This window comes from Cygnus atratus, chromosome 2 (genome assembly GCF_013377495.2).
Source record: "Cygnus atratus isolate AKBS03 ecotype Queensland, Australia chromosome 2, CAtr_DNAZoo_HiC_assembly, whole genome shotgun sequence".
NCBI lineage: Eukaryota > Metazoa > Chordata > Aves > Anseriformes > Anatidae > Cygnus > Cygnus atratus.
Window position 1 is genome coordinate 38862751 of NC_066363.1, and position 19037 is coordinate 38881787.

The window sequence follows — 19037 nt, forward strand, 5'->3', positions numbered from 1 at the left end:
CAAAATTAAGGAACAAGGAAGGAATGGAGGCGAGATACTAGAAAGCAGAAAAGAAGAAAGCAGAAAGCAGAAAAATAAACAGAAGAGACAAAGAAGTATTAGTCCCTCCTAGGTGGAATAAACAACAACATAACAACAACAACAAAATAAACAAAAAACATTGAAAGCAGAAAACATCCAAACACCCACTTCCCTTCAAATATAATAATCCAGGGGAATCCAGTGATTTATCTAGGAAGGCTGAAACCCATTTTGATGTAATTTATTCTGAGCACTGATTCTAAACTACAGATCTTCTATAATTGTTTCTGTGTTTTGATTAGTTTTGAATTTGCTGTTTACTTCAATTCTATTTTACTTAACTTCTGGCGAAAGAACAGCTGCTAAAATTGCAAAATAATTTTTAATAGTCAGGCTTGTGGACTGAGTATTAAAGAGTCAGTCTCATCCAGAAGGCCTTCTATGCTGTAGCACATTCAGCTCTGGCAGCACAGTTTCATCCAGACACAAGTCTCAACAAAACCAATCAAAAGTTCTGCTAACTCCTTTCTTGTAAAAAGGCTGTGTTTGTAGTAATGAAGGATATGGCCATGCTGACCAAAGTCTCTATATTTCTTCTGCTGTTATTGTTTTACAAAATCAAAGAAGTTGGACACCCATAAGAGTAAACAAATTGAAATAAATTATGGTCTGGTGTCAGGGAAAGTGTTGATTTAATTAGAGATATTAGGGGAAAAAAATTTTTAAGAAATTGAACCAAGAGAGATGTTACTCAGTATGTGGTTACATGGGGGATCTCAAAAATGCAAAAAATCCAGTCTGAACTTCATGTTCTTCATGAACTTCATGATACTACCATACTTTTTTCCCTGAATAGATGCAGATGACATACTTATCAAGGAATAAAAATGCATGTTCTTTACCTTGTCCTATATTTTCAGGTTGACAGCTGAATGTTGTTTGGCACCATTGTTTTTTTCAGGGAAAGGAATTTTAAAAAGGAAACAGCAACGATCCAAAACTAGTAGCAAAATAAATATCTGTTCAAAATGTGCAATATCTGTTCAAAAATGGAATAAAACAGTTTATAAAAGAGAGAATGTGGAAGTTTAGAAAGAAATTCTATTTGTTGACAGTAAAATTAACAGCAACATAAAATGATTATTGCCTTAGCTACCATTTCACTGTTTCTTTTTTGATAACAATATTGTAATTTAATAAAATTGGTTAATCGTTAGACTGTGATCCTATAATTATTGTCTCTCCTTGAGTCTGCACAGAAAATATTTTCTATAAGATGCAAATGAATATTATTTAAATCAGAATCTAATTTTCCAGCAGCTGGGAAATAAGTGCTGCATTCAACAGAAATACTTTTCAAAAATACTGAAGCTTAATCTAAGTTCCCAGATTTCCATCTCTTCTGGAGTAAGATAAATTTATTACTGTCAAATGAGTTGCCCTGGAGATACACCAGACTAACTGAGAGCATGGAAAATGAGATTTAAAATACATATACTTAAGGATGAAGATGATTAACCTATTTTTGAAACTGGAAAAATATATATATTGATTAAAATGACAATCATTTGTTCTCATTATAAATTTGTTTTCTTAGACAATCAAGGAGAGGAAATGTTGATGTATATCAGTTTCTTGTTTTCCCTCTTTGTTCTAAGTTTGTGTAGTAACAACAGAGCTTTAGTCTGTTTTTTATATTGTGATTTTGGTGTGCATGTTTCTGACTGCTAAGAAACATCATGGAAGGCCAAATATGTTTCACTTAAACAAGATCTTATTAGGTCATCTCCTCTTAAACTTTTCAGACAGCATCAGCATCTGCTACACTAAGACATAATTGTGGGTAAGGAAAGTGTGGAGTTTAATCCTAGGTTGCTAATATTCTCACAAGAATAACCTTTTAATTTCTATTGTGATAGGCAATATAAGATGATAGAGACAACTTTTGAACTGCAGCAGTTTGAAATCAGAGTAATAAATAAATAAATTAAAAAATAAGGGGAATAATATTAATAAGGGGAACAAAGGGATGATTCAGTACCAGTGGTCTTACTTCTCGGTCATGAACCCCATGAAGGAATGTAACTGGGATATACATCTCCAGTTTTTAGCAAGCTTGAGTTTACATTTTAACTATTACTTGTTAGTTATGGATATGCTATCCTTGAATCGTTAACAGTGACATTTCATTTTGAGAAGATTAGCATCCCAAAAGAAGAATTAGGTTCAAAAATCACACCTTCTTAACTTAAAAAAAAAAAAAAAAAAAAAAAAAAGCTGAGTGATTGCAATAGTTTACATCTATCGATTGGAGAACAAAAATAAGAAAAATAAGTATCTGCTTGTGGCCAAGGTGCTTTGATATGCTTGGAGGAGAGTGACATCTGATCTGGGCTCTTCTGGCCAATAAAATTACCAAAATATGCACACTGCACACCTATACCATGCAAAGATACTGTGCAGTGGTGAACTAAAAAACAAAAACAAAACAAAACAAAAAACCCTTCAGATTAGCCAAAAAAAAAAAAAAAAAAGAGCATATTTTAACAATGTTAGCAAAATATATGCATGCATGCTCTGACTCAGAATGCTGTTCTTACTGATTCTCTGTAAATTTAAACCTGTGTCAAGAGAACTAATTTGTTTAGATTTGTTTTAGATTTGTTTGGAGATGTTCATTCTCACCTTTTTCATTCACCAATTTTCATTGTGCAACACTATTATATTGTCATACTGTTCTGGGAGATGGAGTAAAACTAATATAATTGTGCCAAGCACATATTTTTTGGTCTGGTTCCAAGAAACAAGATTCATGCTATCTTATAATTTCCTTCCTTCCCCTTTCCCGCCCCCCCCGCCCCCCCCCCCCCCCCAAATAAACTTGGGAACATACTGGATAATATAAGAAATACTAAGTTTGTGCTCTAGGCCTGTAGGAGAATCAGAGAGTAGCTGTATAAAATGACTGATGCCATTTGCTTGGTTCTCAGCAGCAGTTCCACTTGCCCTACTCGTGCCTCTTAGGTGAAAGATACCCATCTGCTGTCCCCCCAGCAAACCAACCAGCGTGCATGTCTTTGCGAGTCATGATAATGTGCTCTGCCTCTTCCTGAGAACACAAAGCAAACTAAAGTAGGTAGGGACCTGAAGAAGAAAGAGAGGAACTGGAGGAATTGTGAGGGGTTATATGTAGGTAGTACTGCGGTAGAGAAGTAAGAGGGTTGAAGTATTGTGCTATAAGAAAAGTGGTTATTAATATTCTCACAGTGCAGTGAAGTCAGTGGCTAGTAACTGCAAATCCTGTAAAACTGAGTTTTAGTTTTCACAGCTAATAGTTAAGGAGCTTCTATAGCAGACTTGCTGTAACTCCCTGTGAAAGGATTTTTTTTTTTCCTTGTGAACATTTCAAGAGTTTGAAATCGAATACAGAAAATGTACAGAAAACCCAAAGCAGCAAGCATGCATGCGTGCACCTCATCTAACTTTCAATACAAGGCTGGCTTGGATGTTGTTTGGTTGAAAGCAACAGGTGAACGTCACTGATAAGGTCAACTAACTCTTGGTGATTCTGAGGGATGAGGTGCTGAATGTGGTGGAACACCAACAGGACACATCTGTCTCATGGCTGAGGAACAGGCTTCTCATGAGTTATAATATTCCTGAAGTATTTTATAAATTGCATATTAGTCTTGTTATTAATGTACTTCCTTTTAACTTATTTTACAGAGAAAAAAGAAATCTTTAGGAAATGACACATCTCAGTTACAGAATAATCTTGTCATAATCAATACAAATCTCACATACATACCCATGTAGCAATACAAATGTATGACCAGACATTGATTTTTTTATTATTATTTTTTAATTTTTTAAGAAATAAATCCTGTTGTATTTGGAAATAATAATAATAATTTTAAAAATAGTTAATTTGTTTCTTCTAATTTGGTTTTAGTTACAGAAAGTGAAGTAAGATTTTGCCATTAATTTTACCAGCTGAATAATATTGGCTTGATTAGCATCAGCTCCCACTTCTTCAAGTGTGAAGCAGCATAACTGAGAGCATGAAACATGAAAATGTTTGGCATATTACTAAGAAATGGTGCAACGGCTAATTAAAGGAATTTAAATGTCTAAATTATTGCATACAAAATATATATTGAAATATGTGAACATTGTTGGATTTTAATTGAAACATAGTGATTGATTATACAAGAATGTATTTGTAAATTGAAATCCTTAGTGTTGCGTCTCTTTGCAAAAGAAGATAGTAAACATATGCTGTATGTTCTTTTCACTTCTTATGGAAACTCAGATTTGTACAGATTATTGCTATGTTATTAAGTTTTCCATTGTAGGTATATAGCTGATAGCAGATTATGCTTTTGTCGTGTCTCTTGAAGGGTTGGACAAGATCAAGGAGTTCAAACTCTTAACAAGGTTACTCATTCTTTTTAAGAAAATCTAAATGGAAGAGCTGTGAAGGCAGGGATTGATGTGACTAACCTTTGCATATTATGAACTTTTACTGACTGTAGTAGACTGAAGATCAAGAATATGTAAATCTCAGATCTCTGTTTAATTCAAGTTTGAGGTGAATGTTATTTCAATTCTATTCTACTCTAATTATTTCATAAATCCAGTCAGAGGGAGATGTCTCCCCCCTAAAAATAAATAAATAAATAAAAATAACAACAACAAAAAACACCTACATAAGACCCCTTTCTTGGGAACTCAGGCTGCTCAAGAAAGTAATAGTTCTGGATGTTGTGAAGTCAGTAGAGAACACAACAGGCGAGTAAACAGGCAAGCAATAACCTTAGTTGTTTAAAGAAGAGGACATGAATGACCTCTATAACTGAAAGAAATTGCAGAGTGTCTCTGAAAAAGGAAATGTAGCGTCAATGTCATGTATTTTGGACTCCTAAATGCCATTGGGATGGGAGGGAGGGGGAAGAAAACCCTTTCCTGAAATATCATTGGTGTTTTACTTTTCAAAGGTCCAAACATACTTACTTTTCTGACATGTTGAAAATAATAATAATAATAGTAATGTTGGTTAATCCATTATTGCAGCTATACCCTGAGAAGGACAAAAGCTTTGGGAAATTATTTTCTCTATTTCTTTTCTTAATTGATTTTTTTTCCCTGTATGATGTTTTACGTTTTCATTACTATGTCATATGAAATGGTAAAATGAAGTAGCTTATCATTATTACTTTTGGTTTCTTTTTTATTGAGCCACAAAAATACTTAATGAAAATCTTTTTACTTGGAACTTCAATATATCAGTTTAAATTGTTTCATTTCATATATGTTTTATTTGACTTTTTTTTTTTTTTTTGAACACAAACCTTTCTAAAGCAAAGGTTATATGAATAAAATATTTTTAAAAGCAGGTTTAAATGTTACTTAAAAGCTATTTAGTAACATTTCCAGAGAAGTGATTAATACATTTTCTGCTTCTAAGGAAACCTTTGACATGTAGAGGGTTGGTTGGTGAGTTAGAAAGATGGTAAATTGCTGTTCTTTAACAAGTTTGAAAACCCAAAACTTAGCCTTAAGACAGTATTCTAATGAATTTTAAATATTATAATCAAGTGAATAGTTCTATATGTTGAAAAATAAAATACAAGATATTTTTGAAAAAAATACCACTCATAAAGGTATTAAACTACTAAAAATATTTTAATAACATCTAAAAATACTGTTCATGTAACTTTCCCTTTGGAATTTCTTTAATGGAGTGGAGTAATGAAGTTGAGGAAAGAGGTTAATGATTGGACTTGTGCATACAGCTGTAAAATAACTAGTTTAATAACTAATTTAATAATTAGTTTGCCATTTCTAGAGAACGCTATTGATAAAAACTGTCTCCCTGTATTCCTCTATTTTCTTTTTTTACTTTTTGCCTCTTTTAAGATACAGTTTGGTCATCATTTAGGCAGTTTAGGACTATGGTCTTTAATATGCTTATAAAATGTCCTAGAACATGGCATCTAACAAAACTGAAGAAGTTAATCCTTCCAGCAGAAGGATGCCATCTCCACCAACTGATGGTGAGGAATGAAACAAATAGTAACTAAAAATGGTAATGAGAACCAAGTTTCAGAGTTCTGCCTCCACATTTCTTCTGTCTCCAGGAGTGAAAAGAGTTGGATCTTGCATACTTTAACATTCAAGCCTTTGTTAAAAGGATAGGAAATTAAAACTCTCTTTTCTTAGAGAGAGGCCTGTGATCAAGTTTTCCTGAAGCAAGAGATATTCTTAGGCAGCCCCCTGAAAGGTCTGACCATCTAAGCTGAGGCTGAAAACTAATGGAAAGTCTTATCTTATGAAAGGGAAAGATAAAAGAAGTAAATCCTGGAAGTGTTCTAAAAGGAGACTTTTATCCCTCTTCTGAATGAATCCCAATTTACTACTGTGTCAGACTCTAGTTTGTTATTTAGTGCTTGGATGACTGCCTTGATGAGAGAATTCATTTATCCCTGGAACATTTTATTTTTTTTTACTCCTGCTGTGGCTCCACTGATGTAACTCCTGTACAAGAGTCTGTATTAATATAGAAAACAATGCACCAGCATTCAGGTTCAGACATGTTTGTTAAAAGATGCCCCATTTCTATAGTATTGCATCGTGTGTTAGCTCCCCCAATTGGTCCCTACCACAGAGCACTGACCCAAAGTAGCTTACACTTGTTACCATACAAAGAATCATCCAAGCCAATGTAAGGGGTTGTTGTCCTCTAAGGGGTGAGATAACATCCCTCCTCCTCCTTCTAGATGCTGCTTTAACCACCACCCTTTTATTCTGATGTTCTGCTCTCACATGACTGCAGGATGAAGCCTGCTAATCCAGCAGGTCTTCAACACAAGAACACAAGTTTAAGAAAAATTTTAAAATGCCCATCTTTATTGGGTTAGATGATGAGCTCAGCTGGGTGGAAAATAAAGCAAAAGGGACAAAGCATGAGAAAGCCTGCATAGGCAAGAGCAGAGAATGAGAAAACAGAGGATGAGAATAAGGAATGAATAGGAAGTTTGTCATGGCAGAAAAGGTGTTAAGATCTGCTTACGTATACAGATGTTTAGTAGTGGAGCCCATAGCTTACAGAGTACATTGACTCTAATGATAAAAGCTGATTTTGGAGGAAAGTAACATAACAAAGAGGGAATGAGAAGTGAAAAGGAATACTCTCTGCAATGGTCAGCTGGGAGGAGCAGGGAGAGGATCCCCAGAAGAGGTCTGGGTGTTTTTCCAGTGCATTGGCTGGCTATTAATAAAAAGCTTTTTAATATTGTTTTCTCGTACTGCTATCCAGTTTTCATCAGAACCTTCTCTAGCCCTCCCATTTTTTGCTCACATTCATGATGTTATTAGCACTGACTGGGATGACCCTGTTTGGCAGGCTGGACTAAATAATCTCCAGAGGTCCGTTCCAGCCTCAACTATTCTGTGATTCTGTCATATGTGAATTAGCTTGTAGTGATATGTATTTACTGCTTGTTAAGCTTGTGCGTGCATATATTACTGGTTAATATTTACTGAGTACTTAAATTACTATTATCTAATTTGTTGTCTGCAGTATTTCCATTTGCTCTAATAAGCTAAATTCTACAGAGTGAGATAAGGAAGCAAAGGAAATAAAGAGGTCATTCTTAGACCAGTGATAGGTGCTTCCCACAAGACGCCATCACTATTGTGGCTTGTGGGTGCAAGGCTGTGACAAGATAAGAATAAGAGTATGAGAAGAATAAAAGAAAAACAATGCAACAGAGGCTCTGAAAACACTGCATCAGCAATGTTGGAAAAGTTTACAGGGTTGCAAGTAGTAGTCCCATAGCGTTACTAAGACACTGTGGTATTTAAGGCACTGCAGAACATTTGTTACCATTTTCTACATAAGTCCTCCTTACCATATATGTTCTCTGCTGTTGTAAGAATATTTGTTTTAAGAGGCTAGGTTTCACACTTTTTGATTGTGTTTTTATCTATTAACTTTAAATTTTGTGAAGCCTTCACCCAAGACTTTCAGAGTTATTATTGCTATTGTAACTTAAGTTGTTTTATAGCATGGAGCACAATATGTGTAATAACCATATTTTTTATTATTAGATATATAGGGTGGTCTGAAATTGAGTGATTTTCCTACATCACAGTGTAATCCAAGAGGTCAGACTCACATTTCATTCACTTTATTTTGTTAGAATAAAAACAGCAACAACAAGTTGTACATTTCTTTTCTTTTAAGAATTTCCAGGTAAGGAAAAGTACCTCACATACAGATGCTCTTTGACTTGTTTGTAAGAAAGAATGACATGGGCAAGGTCAGGTGCATATACTCAGTGTTTAGAAACTACCTATGTGAAGATAATATTTAAGGGTTCTTCTGAAGTCCTTTGTGGCATATTTACTGATATTATCCACTTTCTGTGTTTTTAAGAGAGTCTAGCTTAGACATGAAGGAATGAAGTCCCATAGGTTTCCTATATGACAGATATAAGTCCTTATTCCGTTTAACCCCTTGGAAGAGATCACTTTCCACCATTCCTGTGGAGATGCGGCTCCTGACCATGACACTGAGATTCAGTTGTCTAAAGAAGAGGTTAACACCATTTTGGTAATTGCGGCCACCAAAACTGTAAAAGTTGATTGTCTTTTCAAAAGGTTGAAAAGACATTTCTGTTGATGTATACAATGCATGTTAAATTATCCAAATGATTTTAAGTCTTTCTGAATAATTTTTCACATTCAAAACAGTATCTAGAACAGCAAAACTACTTCCAAATTTATAGCATTGGGTCACATAGGAGATATAGCAGTATAATCAGGTTGTCATTTGCAGCTTTCTTCAACTTTTGGTGTTTTCAGTGAGCATAATTTACAGAACTTTCCACCATTTATGCTAAAAAGTTTTTTTGTTTGTCTATTTTTAGTATTTTTCTCTGTTTGCTCAGTGCCACTGCTACTTGATAAGATAGAGGACGAATCCACGGTGTGAACACCAGATTTTCTACAAACAGTTTCAGAAGAGTTTCAAAACTTTTTTGAGCAAATAAAATTTTTCTTTCTCACATAAAAAATTTTGCAATCAGTAACAAGTATCTGCTGACATTTGGTTAAGGTGTCCTCAGTCAATTGCTTTAGATTGGCCTTTGGCAAGACAAAGCAAGGCTTCCAGCTACCTCCCATAATAACCCTGGCATTTGATTGCAGCATCTTTATACTTCATTTCTGTAGACCAAAAGTAGTGTTGACATTGACTTGCAAGTATAGTGGCAAAAAAAGATTTTGCATGAAAGTTTTTGGACCAGTATGAGGAATTTAGCTGAAAACTGAAATGTAATTTGTATGTTTTGGCCAAGAAAACTGAAATAAAAATTACTTGTTTCCCTAACAATGATGATTAAGTGCAGAATAGTTAATAGATAACATTTTTCTGGGATATGGAAATTTTAGATCTTGGACTAATTACTGAAAACCAGTCTAGTGTTCTGGTGTGAGTTGCCTTCTCATGTAAGTAATATTTTTTTATTTTATTGTAATTTTTTTGTGGGGGGATGGAGGAGGAGGTTGGAGGTCAGGAGGGTGGGAAGGGGAATTGTTTTTTTTTCACAGGAAAATGAAAATAACACTTGCTATAGAAATGCCAAAGTTTCATCTGTGTTACTTAGCCTCTTTAATCCTCTTAAAATAGAAAGAGACATAAAACAAAACAAGCACACATAAAAAGGTGTAGGTTTTTGAGGATCTAATTATACTTAAGGCCCTCCATGACTTTGTTGTGCTTCTTTTTGTCTACACTGTTTAAGTTCTCTGAGGTTGAATTTAGGGAGATTTTTGGATAGCTTTCTTTTCCTCTGCCTGATTTTCTTTTACTGAGACAATAAGTAGTCCAAATTATTACTTTTTTTTCCTAAAATAACAACAACAACAACAACAATCTGATGATTTTACTGCCTATTTATACCTGTACTTATTGCAAGGAAATCCTGGATGCTTTGAACTTCCTAGACCATCTCTAGTTTAAATCTGGATCTTTTCTCCAGATTGTGACCATTTTATGCTGGTGTTCTCCTCAGGACTTTCAAGTTCCCTTATCAGCTTCTTCCTTTCTTATTAACATCTTTCCATAAATCAGTAGATCTAAGCTCAGGTGTTCTTGCTCTATTCTATACCAATCATTAGGAGGTGCTGACTTGAGGGATGGCTGTCCATTTTAGCTTAATTATAAGTAGTTGCCTATGTCTACTTCAGGCACCTACTTTACTTTTCCATTAAGGTTACTTTTCTTTTTCATTCAACTACAACTTCTCCACAGTTTTCAGCATTTTTCCCTCTGGGTTTTTCTGAAAATCATTCTCAGCTGGGATACCCACTACAAGATGATCTGTTTGTTTTTTTGTGTTTTTTTTTGTGTTTTTTTGTTGTTGTTTTTTTTTTTTGAATATGACAACCTAATCACATCCCCACCTGTAATTTCACAACATTCCCTTCCACTCCAGAAAGAAGTTTTATTCACAGATCTTGCTCAAGAGTACATCATCAGTGAGCCCTATTTTGAGATCCTTGAAATTATTTTGATTTAAGAGGAAACAACATTTCAAAAAGGGTAAGCGTCATTCTTTGTTATGGTAAATATCCTAGTACAAAATTCTGTGTTTTGGAAATTACATTCCCTGGACACTGTTCATCAATTTCTGAATTCTCTTTTAACATAATTTATGTCAATTTGCCAGAAGAACATTCTTTGAACATTTTTTTTTTCCATAGCATCATTTTAGGTTACCATTGTTTCTCTAAGAACACTGCATGAAGAAATTCTTGCAGTTATCTTACTGATAACTTATGTCACTGGAATAAGTGCATGGGAGCTTGCTTCCTCACACCTTTAAAATTAACTCAAGATTTTTCTAAATTTTAGGGAGTGAGAGAGGAGTTTATAAACTGCAAAGGCTCCAAGTGGTCATTTTTAGCCATAGAGCCCTGGTACTCTTTTGCTACATTAATATTTTAGTAAAATAAGTATAGAATGAATTCAGTACAGTAAAAATCACAAGCTGGCATGAGATTTTTGTGGGTGTTATCGACAATTTTTAAAGTGATTGTGAACACCACAGAAATTATGTTTATGAGTCAGCATCCACGAAAAGCATCCCTGAGCCGCTTTGAGTAACAACTTCAGGATAGTTAAGTGCTTACATGAAATGATGCATTCTCCTTATTCAGAGAATGTAACAGTAACACAAGGATTATGTGATATTTGAACAGCCAGTGTTTTTGACAAGACAAGGGTCTGGATACTGTTATTTGTGTATCCTGCATGTGGAAACGAAAATTGCATACAAAAATTTTGTGTTGACACCATCTGCAGGGCCAGAAAAATGCATCTGTTATAGTGATGCTGAAGACGCTGAGCTGACCACTGTTGACAGCAACTGCTACACTAAGCAGGTGGTGCTGAGAAAGGATGACTGTTGTCCCTTTTCCCTTCACTTTAAATTCAGACCTGGGTCTGGGTCTGTTCTAAGGATAGATCATTTTGTATAGGTGAGGCACAGTGATACAGTATGCACCATTTTTGCCAGAGGAGAATTAGTACATTTGTGACATGTACCTCACAGCTTAAGAGCGGGAAAAGAAATATTTCATTGCAACCCTGATTCAGTGCTTGCTGGATTTAGATTGTTGTTACACATAGTGTATGTGTAATATGAAAGTGTAATACTAAGTAAATCTTAAAAAAAAAAAAAAAAAAAAAAGTGAAAAGAGATTTCTTAAACTAGTTAATATTTCCTTCTCAGGAAAAGATATAAATATCTGCTTCTAGTGGAGTTTAATTATGAAGAACTTCAAAGTCATCCCTGCTAATTGTTCCTCTCCTTTATTCTAGTTCATCCATTGCAATTGCACCGATTTTTTGTTTGAAATGTGCTCTGTGAAAAGTTAGCAGTAACAGAGTTGCTACTATGTTGAACAAAGTATTTTCCAACCCTTACACCTTATAGTTCAGGTTGATGCAAATGAAAAAGAAATAAGAAAAGAAGTGAAAATAGGAGCACATAGAGAGATTTCTACTGGAGGAGCAAATGATTTATTTTTATTTTTTTTCCTCTCTGTCTAGGAGTCCAATACCCCAACTCAGCATGAGGTCTTTTGGGAGAATCAGTGCCCTTTTGCTTTATTTTGTGGTTGTTTGTTAGTTGGTTTTCCTCCATGGTCCATCTTGCTCTTTGGTCTACATTGTCTCAGGAATAGGTGTTTTCTTCGGTTCATGAAGACAGCTGCAGACATTAATCTAGTATTGACCTGATGCAGCAATGGCACTGAAGACTAGGTTTGAGATTCTTAAGCACTGAGTATCTTAAATGGCTTGCAAACTGTGTGTATCAACAAGACTAGAAGATGTTTTAACATCCTAAAGCTCATTTTATCTGAATGTCTCTGTGCTGTACTGTATTACAGATTAACTCTTTCTGTAGCTATTATTTGAAGTGACATGGCCAATTAAATCAATTATACAGCTTACAGTGATGGGTCCTTTGTCCATCATTCCATGCATATAGGTTAATATGCAATATTTCTATCCTCTACTCCCGTAGATTCATTGGAATATGCTTTTATTTATTTTATTTCTAGCGAAGAGTGGGGAGAGGTAACATTATAAACAAATAACTTTATTCTGACTTATCTAGATCTAGATAAATCTTAACCTCATGTTAGTGACACAGGTAACTTCACTGAGATTTTCAAGAGAAACTCCGATATTTGAAAATGTATGTATTATAAAATCATTCTGGTGTCAGTTAGATTCAAAGTATAGCTGGTAAATGAGCTTGAAGTCTAATAAAACTCACTTGCATTTAAATGTGCTGACGTAAAGCTAAATGTTTTCATATGCTGTTTTAATCACTCAAGTATACTTAACTCTTAATGTGATCAAGTTCTCAGTAGCAGTATGAGAATGGGGTGAGACTTCTCTAGTTAAGTTGCCTGTGGAGGAACCATAGAATCAAACTTACGTGTAGCTACTCCTTTCATCCAGAATAATTATGGACTGTTCTCCATTCTACAGAGTGGTTATGTGATTCACTTGTTTATTCATGCAACTCCCTTCATTGCTAGGGATTTTAATTCTTTTGTCACTTTTCCTTCCTTTTTAATTCATAATTTTTTTGATATTTAAATTAGAATGGTGGTTGGCTGTTCTCAGTTGCACAAGAAGTGAGATAGATGCTCTCTTCACTCCTAAAGAGGAAGACTTGCAGAAACCATCTGGACTTTGATTTAAAAGAGCAGTTACAAGAACTGCAGAAGGACGGTGATAAGATTTATAGCAGTCACAGCTACACTATTAAAGGAAAAACCCTTTTGTCTTTTTTTTTTCCTAAATAAGATGACAGTAAGATTTATCAAGGGAGTGCTGAGTTTAAATGTGTCATTACAAACAGTCAGATAAATTGTGTGAGTTAATTATGAAGCCGAGAATTGCATAATAACCTTTTCCTTTAATTATCTCAATTCTAAAACACTGTCATGGGATTTTTAACAAACCTTTCTCTCTGGATTGTATGGCACATTACATAAATTTGTTCTGTTTCTTAGATTACAATTTTTGAGTATCAGAATAATCACTGAAACAAGGCAACTCTGGGTAAGCCTGTGATTGAAGGTGGAGATAGCATGGTTCTGGTTCAGCTTAATTGTTTCTGGGTTTACTCTGTGTGTCTGATGGAGGTTTCTTGAAACCATGTGAGTCTTTTTTTGACCAATGTCCTACCTACTTCAGTCTGTCCTACTTCCAAAGCAAATGCAGACATGCAAGCTCCTAATATTCTTCCTTCAAACTTTCATGTGAAAAAGTAATTTGATCTGGCCATGAGCCAGCAGTGTGCCCTGGTGGCCAAGAGGGCCAGTGGGATCCTGGGGTGCATTAAAAGGAGCATGGCCAGCAGGTCAAGGGAGGTGATCCTCCCCCTTTACTCTGCCCTGGTCAGGCCTCACCTGGAGTACTGTGTCCAGTTCTGGGCTCCCTGGTACAAAAAACACAGGGATCTCCGGAAAGAGTCCAGCGGAGGCCCACTAAGATGATACAGGGCCTGGAGCATCTCTGCTATGAGGAAAGGCTGAGAGGCCTGGGTCTGTTCGGCTTTGAGAAAAGAAGACTGAGAGGGGAGCTTATCAATGTTTATAAATACCTTAAGTGTGGGAGACAAAGGGATATGGCCAACTTATTTTCAGTGGTCTGTGGGGACAGGACAAAGGGCAATGGCCACAAAATGGAGCACAGGAAGTTCCACAACAACATGTGAAAGAACTTCACAGTGAGGGTGACAGAGCACTGGAACGGGCTGCCCAGGGAGGTTGTGGAGTCTCCTTCTCTGGAGATATTCAAGGCTCATCTGGATACCTACCTGTGCAACCTGCTCCAGGGAACCTGCTTTGGACCTGATGATCTCTGGAGGTCCCTTCCAACCCCTACAATTCTGTGATTCTCTGTGATTCTGTGATCTTTACAGAAAATGAAGGTAAGTTAAAAGAAGGGTAGCTGAAACAAATCTGCTTTTAAATTGTTATGAATACTTGTGGAATATCCCTTCAGTATTCATCCATTTTCGCTGTTTTGCTGTTAAAAGAAAACTTTAGTGAATATTGTGGGTTTTTTTTGGTGTCTAGTCTTATTATCTCATCTTTAACAGAAATGCTTTTAAAAAGCATTCTCTATATGTCATATGCAAACTCGAATATGCAACCAAGTATTTTTATTTAAAGCTAATATTTAGATATATGACTAGAATATTTGATTTATTTTGCCCAAAGTTAGAGCACTTGACAAATTCTGAGTTGAAGAGTGCTACTTGTGGTTTTGTCAAAATTTATTATTTGGCTGTCTGCAGATTGGCAGAAGTTCTACTCTGTTCCTGCAAATGCCCTGTACTCTTAAACAGTCCAATAGACTCAAAATTACATCTTTCTGAATATAACTTGAATTTAGCTTCAGTGTGTTTTCTTATCCAAAAAAAAAATAAATTTAAAAGTACTGCCAGTAATCTAGTATGTCCACTGATCATTAAGTCCAATCAATCTGAATGAAATAACTTAATATTCATGTTGATGTGTTGAAAAATCAATATGGAATTGAATTATTTTTTTATTTTTTTATGGGAGTGTTGCAATCTACAGATGAATATATATCAAAATACAAAGACTAATAGGTTTGTATCTCTCATTGCAACTGGTCTACTGGTCAAAGATAAGCCTAAATTCTGACTTCTAGTCTATAAAGAGTTATAGATTTCTAATAAATTATTCTAAATAAAATATCATTCTTCCTACTCTGAATTTTAATATCTAGCTATCTCTGAAGAACATTGAACTAAGTGCTGTATTTTTTTTTTTGTGTTGCACTGGGCCTTAAATGATATACCTTTCACCCTCATTGCTTAGGTTGGGTTGTATTTTTTGTTTGTTTGTTTGTTTGTTTTGAATATGTTATGGTGGTTTTTTTCATTACAAATAGCAAGTGATATTAAAGATTCCAGATTATGAAAAGTAAATAAACTTTGAACCAGAATATTTTAAGATAGATTTGAGAAAATTTATTTTGTGTAATAATTTAAAATTAATTATCCCTTAAGAAACATTACTTAAGAATTCAGTGAAATACAGATGGTTATTGGACAAAAAGATGTTGCTTCAATAAGTACTATAATGTTTCTTTTAGTCTACTAGTTTGGGATTACAGCTGTATCATTAATTATCTGACTTGAATTTCAACCTCAAGAAAAACAAAAAACATAATCCTGATTGTGTCTTCCTGAAGCTGATTCTTTATTGTCATTATTAAAAAAGTGTAAGATAATTAGACTTGCAAGACAAGACTTATCAGACATCCACTGATGTTATAGGAATTATTGTCTGTTATTCTAGCCAACACCGGATTGGTCTTTTAGAAGTAAATTATTTTCTGCTGTGAATGATAAGGTAGCATAAAGTATTCTGGGTTTATTTTGATGTAAGTGACAGCAGAGTTTGGCCATCTAATACTTTTCATAAGATGATATTCTTAGTGAGGTCCACTGTATTCCTGTTTGTAATGATATTCAAACACTCCTACACTTAGAGAGCATCCTCCCAATCCTTTCTGTCCTTTTGGTGTCCTATATTCTGCTTTTTGCAGTTCACAATTAGAATAATAATAAAATAAATTTTACAAATGGCTTTGCAATGCATAATTATATCTTAAACAATAAGAAACTCAGGATTACATTAATTTGATAGTTATAAATACATTTGGGATGTACAGTTTTGCAGGTCTTTCACTGTAATACCATCATTAAGCTGCAGTGGAAGCGTATGATTTTAATTCTTTTGGCAGTGTGGTGATTTAGTTTTGTGTTGATGGGGAAGCAGCATGTCAGTGCATGAATGGTAATGATACTTATTCTCTAGCTAGGCAAATAAAAATGACAAGCAAAACCAAGCACTGCACTGAATGCATTTTTAAAGTACATAGTTGGTAAAGGGGAAGCATCTGTTTTAATTTAACAATCATTTATTGAAATACTTTAATTAGATTTGAGCAAAAAGGGAGTAACTGAGGTGCAGTCTCATGAGCAAATAAAACATTTAAAAAAACCAACACAACTCAACATTGTATTAAAAATATGGAACAATACAAGCCATAGTATTTTATCCCTTGGGTAAATAAAGAATAAAGTAGCTGAAGTTGATGTAATTTCATGGATCTAAAACTCTTGTGACAGTTAAGTCTGAATCACACTTACTTTTACTCAGTTTTACTAAATGCATTCTGTCCATCTCCATGTCTCTCCATTCATGAATAATATATCCCTGTATGGAAATTAGGCATAGCAACCTGATTTTTTTTCATTAAAATAGTTCAATTTTTCTCTTTAAATGTATATATATTTATCAAGAGATACTTAGTTAAATTAATTTCGTATTTTTTCTTAATACACACAAGAATCCACATGCATATAAGTCTGAAATATGAGAAACATCTGTCTTGGGACTAGACTGCTCCTGATAGCAAGCTCTAAGGTATACATTCCTTAGTAAACAGTAGACAAAAAATAGTCTTTCCTCTCTCAATGTGAAGTTTGGACACATTCCTCACATAAAATGTATTTATTTATTTATTTATTTTCACTTGAAGATAAGGAAACACAGGGAAAAAAAAAAAAGTGTTTGAGAACTTCATATATTGTCTGGAAAGTGTCTCTGTGACAGTTGAAAAAGACCATACAGTGCAACAGCTGTAGATGTAAACTGTGGATGAGCGTCTAAAGTACAAAACCTTCAAAGACACTTCCACAGGGCATGGAAACAAACCATTCAGCTGCAAAATACAGTTAAAGATTTGAACACAAATTACAACCTCATTTTTTGCTGATTGATGCCCATTTCAAAACACCTTTCTTAAATTTATAAGATGTTGATTGCATTTCACGTACACTTTAAAACTCTAAAATGTATTAAGTTGTAAAAGCATTGTGACTCTTATGTGCCTGTTACATATGCAAAAAGTATGGTAGGGCTCTGGAAAACAGATGGCAGTGCTTTTGAATAAAATAATTTCCTCCTCACAAAATAAATAAATAAATAAATAAAAATGAAGTCTGGTGGGGGAATAAAGGACAAAAGATTTTACATAGCCACAAAATGTCCCTCAACTCTACTTTTAAGTAGAAAAATTTTGTAAAAGAAATTAGTTTAAGTGATGATAAAAGTCATCTTTAGCCTACAGAGTGGAGAGGAATTTGAGTGGAAGCATAATGTAGGACCTCTGAAACTTCTCCAATGCTTCCATGTTCATCACCAGTCCTTGCTCAAGTGTTCTTTGGATGTGCCATCTTGGAGGCAGTTGTAGTAAATTATTGCTTGAAGATGCAATAAGGCAAGATGGTGCATGAGGAATCATCAAATGAGAGTGCTCTGTGATCTGTTAGACCATTCTGACTAATGGTCTAAAAACAGAAGTTGCAGCCATGTTGCAGGCAGCTGGGGCTTTGTTTGTAAATATATGCCCAGTTGTGCTTTCCGACAAAGATAAAGGAAGTATTATGTCAAATGACGTAGAATTCAGTGTGTAATTCATGTTTTACTTTTGTGTTCCTCTACAGATAGTAACTTCATCCTTGCAAATGCTCAGGTGGCTAAGGGATTCCCTATTGTTTACTGCTCAGATGGCTTCTGTGAGCTTGCTGGATTTGCAAGAACTGAAGTCATGCAGAAGAGCTGCAGCTGTAAATTTTTACTTGGTGCTGAAACAAATGAGCAAATGATTCTTCAGATTGAGAAATCATTGGAGGAAAAGATAGAATTCAAAGGAGAAATCATGTTCTATAAGAAGGATGGTAAGTATTTGTTTGTTTGTTTGTTTTGTTTTTTCCTATTTTCTGTTAGTCCCAAAGAATGAAACTTAGCATTAACCTGTATAATACATAGTTTGATTTCCACTTAATTATTTTCTATGTCTATAGTCAGACCTACAAGAACAGATTTGGATACATTTGGATGCACGTTGAAACTATGTTTACATTAGCATTTCTGATTTTGTGTTAGCTGTCTGGTAAGTTATAAAACTGTAGAAGGAGAAATTCAGGGTCCTAAGGTGCATTATGAGGCACTGTGATATCAGCACTTAGTATATCACTGCAATTTTTTTTCTTATACTGATGTCCTGACCCCTTATTGATGAAAACGAAATTCAAAAATTAAGGTAGGCAGTGGGTATGTAAAATTTTCAATCCAATCAGTAAAATGCTTACCGTTTTGAATGATCCAAGTGGCTTATTCTCTGCAGCCACTCTATATAAACACAATCATAATGACTTTCAAACATAGGTAAGTACATAGAGTTTACATTTAAGTATGTATTGTCACATAAAACATTCTGAGCATTAAGCAACTCCATAGACTTCTTTAGTAAATTTTGAGTTGCATTGCTAAAGCTTTCACTGCTATTGTAGGGCATTTATAAGGACTCTTGCACA

General features: G+C 34.6%; 1 protein-coding gene across 1 annotated transcript in view; it reads left to right on the top strand.

The window, feature by feature from the left end:
* KCNH8 (potassium voltage-gated channel subfamily H member 8) overlaps positions 1 to 19037 on the top strand; it is a 185284-nt gene that overhangs the window by 46401 nt on the left and 119846 nt on the right. Inside the window, exon 2 of the mRNA XM_035556484.1 lies at positions 18165 to 18398. Within this exon, the coding sequence (XP_035412377.1) occupies positions 18165 to 18398 (234 nt within the window). The remainder of the gene's footprint in view (positions 1 to 18164; positions 18399 to 19037) is intronic.